Genomic DNA, 15589 nt, shown 5'->3' with positions numbered 1-15589 from the left:
AATAACAATACAGCAGTATACAACGTTTTCCCTTCGAAAAACAATATTTAAAAAAATCAAACCCTCCCCAAAACCTGACAATTAGTTGCCGTTAATCAAACGGGACCCACCAATTCCCACCGTCCTTTGATTTAAATAATTCCCCTACAACTCATCGCACTCAATCATTCCCTTCACGTTTTCTGAGTATTAGCTGCTTCACACACTTTCCCAACTCCCAAACAGATCTCTCTCTCCTTATTTTCTCTTCCTTTTCTCTCTGGAAAATCACTGAAGAAAAAAACCCTTGGAACCCTAGAAATAGACCTATAGTGAATGTTTAGTATTAAAATTAATCACATTTTTGTTTAGTGTTTTTTTTAGATCTCTTGATAATTTGCTTTCTTTAGGTTTCTTTTTTCTTTTCAGTTTTTGGTTTCTTATCTTTGAAGCTTCGTCTAGCCTTAATTCACATTTCCACAATGAACGACCTTCTATCGGTAACGTTTTTGTTTTCGATTTTTTTTTTATACAGATTTGTTTGTTTTTGGCTGTATTTGTTTTTGTTTGGATCTAAGTTTTTCTTTCTTTTTTATAATTGTTACTAAGATAGCTGCATTTTGTATAAAAAAAATTGATCGTGATTGAAGTGGAAAACAATATTATATTTCGGGGATTTAGTTTGGTTTCTTCTGCTTGGATTCTGCGAAAATGGAGGAAACTTAAGTGAATTGAAAATTTTGAATGCTGAATCTTATTATTTAGGACACTAGTGAGCTTAATGCTGTAATAATTTAATCAAGCAGAATTCAGATCTATTTAGAAATTTCTTTTAGAAAATTGGAGGACTAGATCACTAGAATTATGGCTTAACCTTGTAAAAAAATCACTGTTTTTTTTTTTTTGTAATTTCGCTTTGCTGTCTATAAATTTGTTTTTTTGTTATAATTAGGGTATTCTTAGATGGCTATCTCTGTAAATTCTTGGTTTGTTTAGGATGATCAGATGATTTTACGTTCTTGAGTTATGCTTAGTAATTATTACAGTAGCTTGATTGAATTTAGTTTTGCTTACTTGTTTTGTATTTGTTGCAGGACTCATTTGAGATCCCTAGAGGTCAAGGTCAAGGATCTCATGGTGGGGATATCGAATTAGGAGCTCAAGCAAATGCAGATGAACTAGGCCTTCAAAATTTCTTTAAAAAGGTGCTCTGGACTTCTTGACGTAATTGTTCATTGAAAGCTAAGAAGTATATAAAATGTAGTTTCAACTTTATTTGTCCCTTTTGTGTTTCTTCTCATAACATTTATTCTAGAAGACTTAAGTTCATCGTATTGGTATAATGTAGCTTGAATCTTTGTTCTCACACAATTCTTTGTCTTTGCCAGGTTCAAGAGATAGATAAACAATATGAGAAGCTGGACAAGCTACTCAAAAAGCTTCAGGTATCTGATTTAATACCTTTTCCTATCCTTGTATGATACCAAAGCTTCACAATCTGTCTTTACTGTTTTGTTCACTACTATGGATTTTAGGAAATTTTCAATATAATTCTTCTCAAAATGACTGAAAATTTGAGGATTTCTTACTCTTTTTTAGCCCTCCTTATGGAAGCACTAGACTAGATTAAAGAAGAGCTAGCATCTTTTCAACATCTTGAATGTAGTTGGTCTTTCGCCCTCTAGATTTTAAAGTTGTTCATATTTTGTATTGGTCCCATGATTTTCTAAGTCTGCATCAGGAAAGCATTAAGATCCTACTCTCTCTCTCTCTCTGACTGTAAGATCTAAAACTTGAGATTTTGAAGGAGTCTATGCTTGTTAAATTCCAGTGTAATTTTGTTTAATATTTTCTTTTCTTGTTTAATGAATTCATGCCCAAGCTTATCTGTTCAAACTTGCTTAACATAATTTGTTAGATGATTTGTTAATGATGAATCTTCTAAGTAACAATATTGAGTACTGATTAAGATGTTCTTATGATGCATTTCTATGTAGGATGCACATGAGGAATCAAAAGCAGTGACTAAGGCTCCTGCCATGAAATGTAAGCAATAGTTTGTTGCATGTTTTCTTACATTCCTAGTTTCACTAAAGATGCAGGAAAAGAAAAACCATGATGAGACTTGCATTTGTATCTATTCCTTTAATGACATTGCTTATGACGGATGCTATTATCATCTGTAGCTATTAAGCAGCGAACGGAAAAAGATGTTGATGAAGTTGGAAAAATATCTCGTTTTGTAAAGGGGAAAATTGACGAATTGGACCGAGAGGTAAGTTACTGACTGCTTTTATTTTGTTCATTCGTATCTCACAGGTTGCTTATTTCTTTTTCTTGATGTTGGGTAGAATTTAGCGAATAGGCAGAAGCCTGGATGCGGAAAAGGAACAGGTGTAGACCGGTCAAGGACGTCAACAACTCTGTAATATACCATCCTTTTTCTATTGCTCCATATTCCTTTTAAATATACAATTAAAGCTGTTTTAGTTAATTACCATTAATGTGGAACTAAATTAAGCTTAACAGAAGTCAGGTATATTGCATTTTCCTTGACATGTTTAGTTTGACAAAATCTGGCAGGTTTTAAGGATTCAGGGCCACTACCATATTTTCTTGATACTTAAAAAGAAGTTATATATGGCTTTCTGCAAATATTGGAGCATTTGTTGTTAGCATATTATATCTAAAGCATATTTATCTCCTTGCTTCAATGGGCATATGGAGCGAATGCTGGCTACAAGTTAATGAAGCTTGCTTTTGTACTATGTTTCTTGAAAAATACATTGGTTGTGATTTTGGTTCATGATTAGAGCTGTATTTAATTCTTAACCATAGTATAGTGTTGTCTTATCCAATTTGTTAATGATTGCGATGCACCACCCGTCTAATAAAAACCTATTTCTAGCTTTGGGGCTTGTAGAATTTTATCATATTTTATGTGTCTTCTTGCAGTGCTGTGAAAAAGAAGTTGAGGGACAAAATGGCTGAATTTCAGGTAGGTCAGATATAGATATCTTAAGATGTTATTTAATTGCTCCATCTATGTCTCCTTCATTCTTAACCTCTCTGTTCTTTGTATTAACTAATTGCAGACTCTGAGGGAAACCATCCATCAAGAGTATCGGGATGTTGTTGAGAGACGTGTTTTCGCAGGTTAAGATCTTACCTGGTACTCTTTATTAATTGCTATAATATGGTACTGATAAGGAGCTAATATTCATCTTCTCTGGTTATTATGATTTCCAGTGACGGGCACTAGGCCTGATGAAGAGGTATGATTTACTTCTCTCCTGATATTATGAATTATTCTCTATCATGTTTGGTACGTATCTGACTGTTCAACAATGTACAGACAATTGAAAAATTGATTGATACTGGAGATAGTGAACAAATATTCCAGAAAGCAATTCAGGAGCAGGGACGAGGCCGGGTTTGTCTTAAATTTCCTTTTTCTTCCTTCATAATAATAGTATTTTTCTTAAGCAATTTCAGGAAGCTAATATTTGTATTTCATCCCTAAAGCCATTTCAATTTTTAAAAATAAACTTTCATTTGATAGCTTGAGTATTGGATTTCAGTATTCTCTTTTCCCTCATCTCAAGCTGTAGTGATACTGACCTTGTTGGTAGTGGGACTGATTTCATGGAAGATAAGTTATTAGAAATTGGCTATGGTTAAACTAATGTTTGGTATGTTTGCAGATAATGGACACCGTATCTGAAATTCATGAGCGCCATGAAGCAGTTAGAGATTTGGAGAAAAAGCTTCTTGATCTACAACAGGTACTTAATTAGTTTGTCGCCTTGAGGTTGCTTCAATTTGATCAAGATGATCAAAATATCAAAATTAAATTCAGGGCTGTGCCTATGTTTTCAAAACTTCTTGAAGCTTATACCTAAGCTTCATTGCTTTTGTATGTCATGTTGAAAAGCACATATACTACCCATAAGAACTTTATTTAATGATCATTTTCTTTTGAGATCTTTGTCCTATGTCAATACACCAATTTATTACGAGTAGCACTTACTCGTCGAATCTTGAATTCCTTTGGATGGAGTCCCGTTCAGAAATGTTTTGAACAAAGAATTATCTCACTTAAAATGCATTTATGCTATAATTTTGGAATCAATAATTAACAACGTATCTTATGCAGATATTTTTGGACATGGCGGTTCTGGTTGATGCACAAGGAGACATGCTTGACAACATAGAATCTCAGGTAATTGAACTCTTCATGAATTCTATATCTGACTAGCAGTAAAGTTGTCCTTGGTGACCTGTAAGCCGCGCAATTAAACTGTTCTGCTCATCATTTCAAATTCTCAGGTCTCAAGTGCAGTAGATCACGTGCAGTCAGGGAATACCGCTCTCCAAAGAGCTAAGAGCTTGCAGAAGAACTCTAGGAAGTGGATGTGCATTGCTATTATCATCCTTCTCCTAATTGTTGTAATTATCGTCGTTGCGGTGATCAAACCCTGGAGCAGTAACAAAGGTGCTTAGATTGTGTCTTCAATTTGTTATATATAATCTTTATATGCATACACATCATAGGAAATCCATCAATTATATTGTTATGTCGGCCGTTGATGTGAATAATTTGAGGTCTATATTACGAACTCCGATTGTCCTTGTTTGGTTTGATTACTGTGGTGATGGAAGTTTGAAAAATATTATGTTGTTTTGATATCATGGTTCGTGGTTGATTTGCAATATGGATGTGTTTTCAATTTTCATTTTTATGGTAAAATATTAAGTTTGCCTTTTTAATCATATATTAAAATTTAACTTGGTGTGTTTATTAAATTGTGGTGTACGTATTTGTGATTTTGTTAATTACAAACTAATACCATCTCTATCTATAGTCAAACCATAAAACCAAATTCGCTACAAAATACATCAAATCTAGCATGAGCCAAACCATAAATCCATGCACACCTGGACTTGATATCAATCCGGTAATGCAAGTCTTTTGTACGTATGTTTTGCAAAAAATTTTAATCATTACTCCAATGGTTTAATCGAATTTTCTTTTTACCCTAAAAAACTCGATAATGGTACACGATATAAATATATATTAATACATAAAAAAGATAAAAACTGAAATTTTGAAAATTTTATTAAAATGTCAATTTAAATATATATTTTGAAAGTAAACTATTTCATATACTAGTGTAGTTTAAGAATCCCACAAAGTTAAATCGGCGATGAAATTTCTCAAGCAAGATTAAAATGGTGGCAAGAATGTCACATATTTTTCTTTAAAAAACGTCTGTATTTGAACTCTAGCTTGTGAATTTTTTCTTTTTTTAAAATAAATCACCTCTTACACATAAATTTTGACATGAAAATTTAATTCCATGTCCCTCAGAACACAAATGAAAATTTTCATTAAAACTAGCTTTTAAATTTGCCTTAAATCACCCAAACTAAAAAAGAAGACGACGACAACAACAAAAAAAAAAAATCCAACTAATCACATTATAAAAGATTGTCATAACAAAACTCTCTCATTAACAACCTCTGCAAATTTACATCATTTTAAACCCCAAAAAGAATAACAATAATAATAGGATAAAAGAACCCAGTTGAAGAAGCACAGTGAGAAATACTAAAAGAAAAATTACAGCAACGACTTTAAGCTTCTCCAATGACAAAATCTATGACTTGAATCTTTCACCCTTCTCATGTTAGAACAACTATTTGATGTATAAAGACATTGGAATAATTCTTTTGGTTTCTATGAATCTAGTAAAAATAAAATAAAAGAAAAGAAAAAGACAAATAAATTGACTACTTTATTCACCTCAAAAACATTAGAGACTGTAACTATGGAAATCAAAGAATGATGTTTACTTGCTACTCTCCGTGTCGAAAGTTCTCCAGCAAATGAATTCCCACCCGTTGATGATATATATGAAGATAGAAACGTACTGTCTATAAATCCAGTTAGTCGTTTGGATCCCATTCTTCGTCATGATCAATCAGTGAAGTTAAACTACTTATGACATCTGGTTCTAGCTGTTCAGGCACGTCGTTCTCGTCTTCTGCTGGTTCAGTTTCATTGGTTCTAGCCTTTTCAGCCCTAGCTGATTGCATCCATTTGGGGCATTCCGGTTCACCTCCGAATAAAATTCTGCCATCTTTGCCTTTTATAGGTTTCGTGATCTCAACAGAAGAAATTCTACAAGAGCATTCAGGAATCGGATGGGACAGAAAGGAAGTTGGCTTTGACAACAGTGACTGTCTGATAAGGCCCTCTTCACTCAAACTTCTGTTGAGATGTTCTCTAGCTGATAGTATCCAATTACGCTTCGGATGGTACATGTCATCACGGATTATGTTGAAAAGTTCAGCAATTTTTTTCCTGTTTGAAGAAAATAAGATGGATGGTGTTAGACACAAATATATTCACACAGTAAATGTGGATTATTCAAAAAGACATGCATTTTTAATCAAACCTGTCTGGTCGATATGTCCGAGAAGAAGCCCTTTCGTACAACCTCTGTCCAATAACCAAGCCTGAGAAATCAGGCCATCTGCTGCCATCACTGTGAAAACAGGGAAAGAATGCATCTGCTTCCACAGAGACTATATAATCAAGGGCATCCCAAAGTAACCTGTGAGCTTGCATCCTAAGATCCATTGGGGAAGGGTTGGGTTCTTTGTCATTCTCGGTAATCCAAGCGTACCAGCCTTCTTTTTCATGTTGATATACAGGCCTATCAGGAGGTGGAGGAAGGGGTCGAGGCCGTGGACCAGCTCTATTCCACTCTTCTTTGAGTTGTTCTTCACTTTTCGGATTAGGCATCTTAAAAACATCAGGGGAAGGAGGTGTTTCAGGACCAACCAAATCCGACAACTCCGTTTTGCTGCACAACGAAGTGCGATCAACTACATTTGCAAACATAGCACGTAGAGGGATCAGAAGACGTTGACCGCCAAAAGTTTGAGAACCTGCCACGTATATAATTGTATTAGAAGGATAGCCCATTGCACGAAGAAGAAGTCCGACCTGCAAAAATACAAATAAACAAATGTAAGTGAAGCACAAAAATCCAATAACATCGTCATTGCAAACATCCCTAAACATCAATGAAATTCCCAGTAACCATAGACACTCTTAACGGCACTCGATCACTGGAATAAATTCAGATTTTCTGTTTCCATTTCTCCCTCTATACTAAATAGGTATGTGATTCCATGGCCTGTTGCAAAAATACATTAATAAATCATAAAATTGCGAGCAATTAGCATTTCTTGTTTTAAAAGCAATTTCCCTCATTTCCAATATTTCTAGCTTAGATCAATAATCAGATCTTGGAAAGATTGCTTTCTTAAGGGATCACTGAGCTTTCTTTCCAAACAAATTAACGAGAACCAAGAAAAGTATGCTTGAGAGTTCACTTCATGCCATTGTCTGCTCCTGTTATCAGGGTTCGGTTCGAAAATTTATAAAAGCTCAACAATTAGGACAAGTAAACTTTGATGTAATAAATTTCAATCCGAAAAGCTTGCAACAAGGAAAGAAACAACGAATTTAATTGGACTATCAAGGAATTATACAAAACTAAATACATGAAAGGCAAAACAAAACTCTCAAGCGCAACAGTGAATTCTACACATAACATACCTCTTCCGGCATGAGAGGACATGAACCATTTTCTCTGCGGATATGTGATTCAACACTTAATTCGTCATTAACGATTCCTTGCTTGATCATCTGTTCCCTTCGATATTGTATAAGTTCTGTATGAACATCCTAAAAGCAGCAAAAAGTACCAAGATGAAGTAATGAAAACTATATAAAGTCGGACGAACATGTTAATTGAATTCTTTTTTTTTTGGTTAAAAGTTGCAAATACTTCAAAAGAAAGAATTCAAATGTTGAATATGTTATATACGTTAAGGGGGGATAAAGAAAACATGCAACTTATGCTATATTACAGTGGTGCACGTAAAAAAAAAACAGCATAAACAGCTGACCTGGAAAAGCTCAGCACATCCGTGATATGCCAAGGTGTCCCTCACCAAACCCGGATGATATGCTAGGAAAGGTTGTCCCCATGCTCGTAGTCTGCAGGTAGATTACAAAGTTCGGATTCAATAAAAACAGACAGAAGATAAGTGGCATAAGGACTCGGATAAATCTTGATCAAGCAATGGATAACTTCATATATTTTACAATCGTACTCCTGCGTCTTAAGACTTTAGCAGAAAGGCAAATGGAAATTATACCTTTCCACCATCCGGAGGCCAAGGATCTGAATTTCAGGACGAAACTGGAGAGCGTGAAAGGCAACTCTGCATCTAAGCCTCTGAAACTCAGACAGGATAGGTGGAAGAATCGGCTGAAAGGTGTACAGTTAGTACTTCAATGTTAATCTTATAGTTAGTCATTAATTTAGAAAGAACTTAAATTGCAAGAAACAGCAAATATATTTGATAAATGAATATTAACACATAAACATCATGCAAAATTGCTCTCGCAGCCACAAGAGGGCTAGAATAAATTAGACCCGAGAGCTAGAAAGTTGCTTTAAACAAGAAGCAATGAAGTTCCCGCTGAGCTAAGTACACACTAACTTGGAATGATGAGAAAAATCACGATGAGGGAGGTCAAATGAATATGAAACTGATTCAAACAATATATATAAAGTAGAGGAATTTTTTGTACTAGAGACAGTGATGCAATCACTGCTAAGACTCTTAAGCATGGAAATCACATGAAACAAAAAATTGATTATTGGACTGTCAATTAAAATCATTTTGCAACGTAAAATTATGGTCCGGAATCCAATATGAACAGGCAACTTCTAACCAAAATTAACAAATGTTTTCTCAAAAAAAGAATTGATCTTTCTTTCTCCTAGAAAACATCATTCCCCAGTTCCTATGAGCCCTCATGAAAATAATGACACATTGAACGTGTCTTAACATGCATGAATAGAGAGAGAGAGAGATAAATAACGTAAACAAGAATAGAGATATTCGTTAAATTTAGCGAGAACATATATATTTATAGGAATTACGTATATCTGAACAGGACATGCGTTTCCAAAAGCAATTTTTGCACTTCAAGAGAATATTTACACATGATCAAACTTTTTTCTTTTGCAGTTATGATAAATATATTATGTACAACTATAAGACTTCGATCTACCTGCAGACACCCTCCGTCCATAATAATCAACCCAACAACCTTGGCTTTCTTTAAGCTAGGCAAAATTTCTTTGACATAATAATTTGGAGAAGCAGAACTTTTGGGCTTGAAAGTAGGGAACTCGCTCCTTCTTCTCGCAGACTTAAAATACTCAGGCAAGCTTTTTATGATATTCACATCATTTTTAAGTGAAGCAATGAACTGTTCCTCATCGTAAAGATAGGAAAAACTCTTGAATTTATAACTGTATAGCAATGGCGGGCGTAAGATATAATATCGTATATGGCCTGAAATTCAATCTATAAGAAATACATTTGGGAACTATACCTTATGCCTTTTGAACGAGTACTTTCTTGTATCTCTGGAATTACAAGAGTAGCATTTAGAAGCCTGGATATGGTGACAAGATCACATATCTAGAAATTTAACAAAAAAGGTCATGAACAACCAACAAAGAATAGTAATAAAAACAACTTTAAAGCATCTAATAGTCGTACCGAAGATCTTATCTTCTCGAATCCACCAAAGATTTTTGCATAGATGAAACCATTACTAGTTTTACCTGGAACTGTTCAAAGAGAGATGATCAATTACTTAGCAACAGGCTAAAAGAATTATCAAGCAACAAGGACAAAACCAAACAACAAGTACCGGTTTTGTTTAACCGGAAAGTAAACAGAAGATTGCAGTTCTGGTAAACTTCATTAGCAAAAATCAAGAATACACCGGTTTTTACCCAAATAGTTCTTTTCTATTTCTCACGTATCATAGAGATCTCAAGCTTTCGTTTTTCTTATAGAAAACCTATAACAGTTATCTTAAAAATTACAAAACAAATTGTAATCTCAGCAAATACTTAAGACCACTTACGCCTATTAATTTGCCGCTTTTGCCACAAATCTAAACTTAGTGTGGGCATACTTATGTGTCCTTCACAAGCCAAATGCGAATCTACCAACTTTAACTCAGGAACTATAAAATATGACACTACTTCAAAGATTAATAGTTCTATAACATTTTTTGAAATTGCACAGATCATCATCTTTCTAGCTTCTATCGAGCATGAATTGTCATTCAAATAAATGCAGGGAAATTCTAATTAGACAGCTACCATCACTATACAACAATATAAATCCTCATTATTTCATTTTAAAATCTTATCGTTTTGACACATCTCTTATAATTCAAGGCAATTCTAATTAGACTGTTATCATCACCCATACAACGATATAAATCCTTGCATTACTTCATTTAAAAATAGTACCAATTCGACACATCTACTAATGAAATGCATGGCAACCTAATGTAAACTTGGTATTATAGAAGCATAAATACATAATTAGGTAGTCTAACCGAAATCATTTACCTGGATATCCGTTTCTCGGGTTTGCATATGGCTGCAAAGACTCTAAAGACCTCACAGCACCCCATAGCCTCTTATTTCTGCCAACCTTCAACATACAAGAAGAAACCAGTGATGATGAAATCAACATCTCATAAATGGAAACATATGAACATAAAGCATTCATAAACTGAACCCCGAAAAGAACTTACAGGGGATCCAATATATGGAAAATCATGGCTTAAAGCTTCTTTTGCGCTATACTGGACTAAATTCATACTTGAAAACTTTGTTAACGAAAGATGAACGGTCAATGATCCCAAAGATAAAGTCAACACAAATAATGCAACCCATTTTATCTTAGATTTGAACGCCATCCTTAGCTCATCAAAATAGTTAGTTCTTGGATGTTGAATTTAACACCCAATTCTCCCTACATTCCAAAAAAATCCAAATATATATCACAAAATACAAAACCAAAATCACATTTAAAAACAAATTAAAGTAAGACAAATATAATTAAAAGAAAAAAAAGACTTTCTTTGTGTTACCTGGAACGTAATCTAAACTCCCAGAGAAGAGAACATAGTTTCAGAAAATCCAATTATTAGGAACGTAAAGAACCCAGATTTGAATCAAAGATTTGAACCTTCAATTTCATTTTCCCTAGATTTTCTTGGCTGGCAAACAGGGATTGGGGAATGGGTAAAGTTCAAATCTGAATAAGAAGCAAAAGATTTAAGACAAATCCGTAAAAACCCAGATTTGTCTCTTTGTATTAGGAATTTGAAAAAGTTTTTTTTCTGCTAAACAGCCAAAAAGAAAGAAAAGAGCCCCAAAGACTGTTAATTGGTATATAAGGAAGCTTTAATCTGAAACAAAAGATCATTTAAAGTTGATTCTTTTATATATATATATTGGTTTAAACCAAGCTTGAACGAAGAATACTATAGAAGTGATTCAAACTAGAAAAAGAGGTCGTAAAGTACATACCAAATCTAAAGCCAATAGATTTTCATTTTTGTCCTTTTTCTTTGGATTTTGCTCTTTAATTTTTAATAAAATAAATAAATAAACTGTTATTAGTAAATTTATATTTTAGTTATTTAAATTTGAAATATTATAAAATAATTATTAAAGTATTCTCAAGTTTTTATTTAAGTAATTAAACTATTCGAAAGTTTTTATTTAAGTTATTGGTTGTTTAGTTTATTTTTTAAGCTCAGCTACCGAGCTTCAAGCAACAATTGACTTTTGATACGGTGTATTAAATACCTATCGATGAGTAGAAGAATATATCTTAGATCCAAGATGATTAGATAGTCATTATTGGGGATTAGTGAAAAAATTTGTTTAGGTTTTGATTTATAAATACATGATATTTAAAGTTGTCTCATAAAAAAAACTATAAAAGAGAATAGAAAAAAGAGCTTTCAATTGGTATAGGTGGGATGAACAGAAAATGCCATAGAGCGTGACTTTAATAGTTCAGTGATTTAAATGAAAAATTTTAATAATTCAGTAATTATTTTGAAACATTTTAAAATTTAGTAATTAAAATATAAATTTATTAATAATTTAATGTAAATTTTGAGAAGATAATCAAATTATGAGAGCAAATAAAAACCTACTTAAAATTATTTTAGTTATTTTTTAGGTTTAATCCTAAATGTAAATTCTCTTTAAATTGAAAACTAATTTTTTTATTTAATTGGGTAAATTATATCAGTAGTCACTCAATTATTAGTAAAAATAAATATTGGTTACTTAATTATGAAAAATTACAAAATGATCACTAGTAGTTAGTTAGTGACAAAAAAGATAAAATTGAATAGTTAAATGTTCAAAAAAGAAATTTACTAATAGTTGAGTAACTTCTATTGTAATTTACCCAAAACAAAATTATAGCTTGAATTAGATCAGGTCTGTCATCTGTGTCGGGTTTTCTTTTGCCAGCGTGCCGTGTCGGTTCAACAGTTGAATTTATTATTAAAAAAATATTTTCATGGAGTTGAATGAAACCATCGTAGTTTATCTTCACCATCCGAAATAATCCAATCCCAATATTAAAATCGGATATCGAAATCATAAAAAAATGGGTAAAAAAAATAAAATATTTGCAGAAAAGCTGATAAGAATCTTCATATAAATTCCCTGGAAGCACTTAATCAAACCCTGACTGAACTTTTTCTGAGCCACAATTCATACATGGTCATATAAAAGGCATCATAATCAACTGCTGGAACATTCCATTCGAAATGTTTCCTCACTTTCATCACATTGCTTTGTAGCCATGAAAGCTCTTCAAAGCTTATCCCTTGTAGTATTTTTCTCAACACTGGTACATCCATGTAATGCACTACAACCGAGAAGCTTTTCCAATTGAGTATATCAGTGAAAGGGAGATCATGATGGTTAGCAAGTATCACTGGGACGCACCCGTAGTGCAATGCGTCGGTCACTCTCGCCGTGTTTATTTCGAACCCTTTGACGTGTAGACAGAACTTGCTACGGAGTTGTTCTTTGCCGTCATTGGTCTCGAGTCCACCGAAATGTGCGAATATTTCGGTGTCGTTGACCCAGTGCTTAAATAGAGCTGCTCTTACAGGGGAATTCACTCGCCCTGCAAAGAAAGCTAGTCGGTTCCTGTAAATCCAAAATAGCATCTGTTACATCCGCAAGTACTACCGGAATTGAAAAGTTCGAAAAGGTTCACCTTTTGGATGAAACAAGTGTTCCGGGGTCATGCTTTTTAACCCAAATTTGAGGCAATGAGACATCTTTGTGAGGGAAATAGCCCGTCACAAATACGTCGACGTACAAACGAGTTGAATGGAGTTTTCTTTAGCTTCGACGGTTTTATCCATCGCGATCTCGCTGATCGAATGGCACGCGGTGTAGAAATGATCGGCTCCGCCGGTTCGGTTCCAAAAAGGGTACTTATGACTGATGTTGAAGATGTAATCTTTGACGAAATCTTGGAGTTTTTCGGGGCCGATTCTCGGATCGTGGCGCAGATGAAGAATGGAAAAAGGCATGTAGAAAAGATGAGCTTCATTGGGATCTTGGGTGATGATGAAATGGCTGTTGAAAAGAGCTTTTTTGAAGTAAAGTTCACTGGTATAGGGACCTTCAGGATTATAATCCTCAGGCAATAGCACATTTGCAAAGGGATCATCAAGTTTATGGGGATAAACAAATATCTTAAAGCTCTTATTCATTTCCTTGTAATCTTCAAGAAATACATCTGTATCATGATAGATCTCTGTGTTATTCAGAGTGTTTCCTGACCAAAAAAAAAAAAAAACCCAAACAGGTTAGCTCCCATTGGATTTGATTAAAATCTAACGTTGAGTCGGATTGAAATCTTAAATGAGTATCAAACTGCTTTCTACTCGAATCAAATAGCTTTGATTAAGAGTTTTACACACTTTATACCGAAATCTTAGTAAAGTGGCAGAATTTTACATTAAGGTTTAAGTCTAATTAAAATTTTTAAAAAGTTTGAGAGGTTTAATTAAAGTTTTTAAAAACTTTGAGAAATTTAATGAAAGTTTTCAAAAATTTTAAAAGGTTTAATTAAAAATTTTAAAACTTTTGCAAAAATTAACTAAAATTTCCATAAATTTTGATGGGTCTAAAATAAATTCCAATTTTTGTTATAAAATCTTACTTCTACTCGTAATCTTCAAATCTTTAAGTTGGAGGAAAAACGTATTTAAATACATTTAAATTTACTCTTTTTTTTGTTGCAATAACAATAGTATCAATTGAATTAAAATTATAGACAAATTTCAAAAATTATTATCAATAAATGTTTAATACATAGTAAAAAAGGTAAATAGAGGTTTGACCCTTGATTAAATAGAAAATTTATTTTATAGTCCCCTCCTTAAAATTAAAAAAAATAACTTTTTAAAATTTTTAATTAAATAAAAAAAATCATATTTTAACCCTTTTGAAATATTTATAATTTAATTTAAAGCATTTTTAATATAAGATTTTTAATTTTGTGACTCAAATTTTATAACATTTTATCTTCACTTCTCTAAACAAAACTTGTTCACTCTTAGTTTTTGCATACTTCTATGCTCAAAACACAGATATCGAAAACAAAAATATGTATTGACCTATAGTTAGGGTGTTTATCGCCATAGTGTAACCTGAGTTTAAGTCACACTAGTCACTAATGTTGCTGTTAGAATTTTGCTTAATTCAAAAAAACAATATTCAAAAGCTAAACAAATATATACATACAAACATACCAGTAAAGCCAAAGAGATCTCCAAGGGACCATTGATTCTGCTTCGCATAATTTGAAGTTCTGGGCAGATCAAAGAACAAATCTTCAGCTGTATTGTCGATCGAAAACTGAATCGTCTCATAATCAGTCGAACCCGGGATTATCAGATCAAATAAAGAATAATTCGTCGCAGGTTTTAAGAAAGGGCTGGATTGGGGATCGGTGGAGAGCTTTGAAGTGGTGTAAATGTAAATGAAAATGAGAAGAAAACTAGTGATGGCTAAGCTTATGGGCAAGAAGAAGAAAAACAGTTTGAAAGTTGGGGGATATTGTTGCTTTGAGGCATTGTAAACTGAAGATTTCCCCATGGCTTTAACGAAGGTAATTTGGGTTTAGACAAAAATGTTTGCTCATTTGAACAGCAAAAAATGAAGCAGATGAATGATTGTTTGCATGCTTTTTATAGTTTTATCTCATGGTTCAGGCTGTATGATTATATATCCCAAGCGTAAAATAATATATTGGTTAAAATGGGCTGTTAGTCCCTGTATTTGTATAGACTTTGAGATTTGGTTAAAATTTTAAGACTCTTAATTTTTTAATTTAAAAATTTTAATCTGATCATTATCGCTGTTGATAGTTTCTGTCAAAATCTATCAATTTAACGTTTTTATTTTCTGTCACGTCATATGATTACAGTTTAATCAAAATTTTAAGTTGACAAATTTTGACAAAAAATACTTATGATTTAAATGACTGGACTAAACTTATTATATTGAAAAAATAGAAAGACTTTATTTGTAACTTTTTAAGTATAAGGACTAAATCTCAATTTTTGTCAAATTAAAGAGATTAATAACAT

The 15589-nt window shown here is 33.0% G+C and overlaps 2 protein-coding genes and 1 pseudogene across 2 annotated transcripts; 1 reads left to right on the top strand and 2 right to left on the bottom strand.

Annotated features, from left to right (window-relative positions):
* LOC107899188 (syntaxin-132) lies at nucleotides 1-4666 on the top strand. The gene is made up of 13 exons (XM_016824820.2): nucleotides 1-479; nucleotides 1074-1184; nucleotides 1368-1424; nucleotides 1977-2025; nucleotides 2166-2254; nucleotides 2331-2404; nucleotides 2935-2977; nucleotides 3075-3135; nucleotides 3229-3254; nucleotides 3335-3412; nucleotides 3684-3764; nucleotides 4136-4201; nucleotides 4309-4666. Exons 1-13 carry the CDS (start codon nucleotides 462-464, stop codon nucleotides 4480-4482), a joined length of 927 nt encoding a protein of 308 aa, XP_016680309.2. The 5' UTR covers nucleotides 1-461; the 3' UTR covers nucleotides 4483-4666.
* A 771-nt stretch (nucleotides 4667-5437) lies between these two features.
* Nucleotides 5438-11473, bottom strand: LOC107899187 (protein EMBRYO SAC DEVELOPMENT ARREST 30). Its single transcript, XM_016824819.2, has 11 exons — nucleotides 11036-11473; nucleotides 10697-10917; nucleotides 10509-10593; nucleotides 9640-9710; nucleotides 9470-9558; nucleotides 9143-9386; nucleotides 8218-8330; nucleotides 7966-8056; nucleotides 7613-7741; nucleotides 6441-6994; nucleotides 5438-6346 (listed from the first exon to the last, which is right to left on the bottom strand). The coding sequence occupies exons 2-11, from the start codon at nucleotides 10859-10861 to the stop codon at nucleotides 5929-5931; spliced, it is 1959 nt and encodes a 652-aa protein (XP_016680308.2). The 5' UTR covers nucleotides 10862-10917; nucleotides 11036-11473; the 3' UTR covers nucleotides 5438-5928.
* A 976-nt stretch (nucleotides 11474-12449) lies between these two features.
* On the bottom strand, nucleotides 12450-15165 carry LOC107898153 (probable glycosyltransferase At5g25310; annotated as a pseudogene).
* Between the last annotated feature and the right edge of the window lie 424 nt (nucleotides 15166-15589).

Source organism: Gossypium hirsutum, chromosome D08, assembly GCF_007990345.1.
Source record: "Gossypium hirsutum isolate 1008001.06 chromosome D08, Gossypium_hirsutum_v2.1, whole genome shotgun sequence".
NCBI classification, from domain to species: Eukaryota; Viridiplantae; Streptophyta; class Magnoliopsida; order Malvales; family Malvaceae; genus Gossypium; species Gossypium hirsutum.
The sequence above is the reverse complement of the archived record's forward strand: the minus strand, read 5'-3'. Positions and strand labels throughout refer to the sequence as shown.

Coding starts and splice junctions, on each gene's coding strand:
- LOC107899188 (XM_016824820.2), top strand. Junction 2,026..2,165: donor TAAGGCTCCTGCCATGAAAT/GTAAGCAATAGT, acceptor TATCATCTGTAG/CTATTAAGCAGCGAACGGAA. Junction 3,255..3,334: donor GCACTAGGCCTGATGAAGAG/GTATGATTTACT, acceptor AACAATGTACAG/ACAATTGAAAAATTGATTGA.
- LOC107899187 (XM_016824819.2), bottom strand. CDS start 10,861: ATGGCGTTCAAATCTAAGATAAAATGGGTTGCATTATTTGTGTTGACT. Junction 6,995..7,612: donor GTCCTCTCATGCCGGAAGAG/GTATGTTATGTG, acceptor GTATTTTTGCAG/GTCGGACTTCTTCTTCGTGC. Junction 6,347..6,440: donor CGGACATATCGACCAGACAG/GTTTGATTAAAA, acceptor TTCTTCAAACAG/GAAAAAAATTGCTGAACTTT.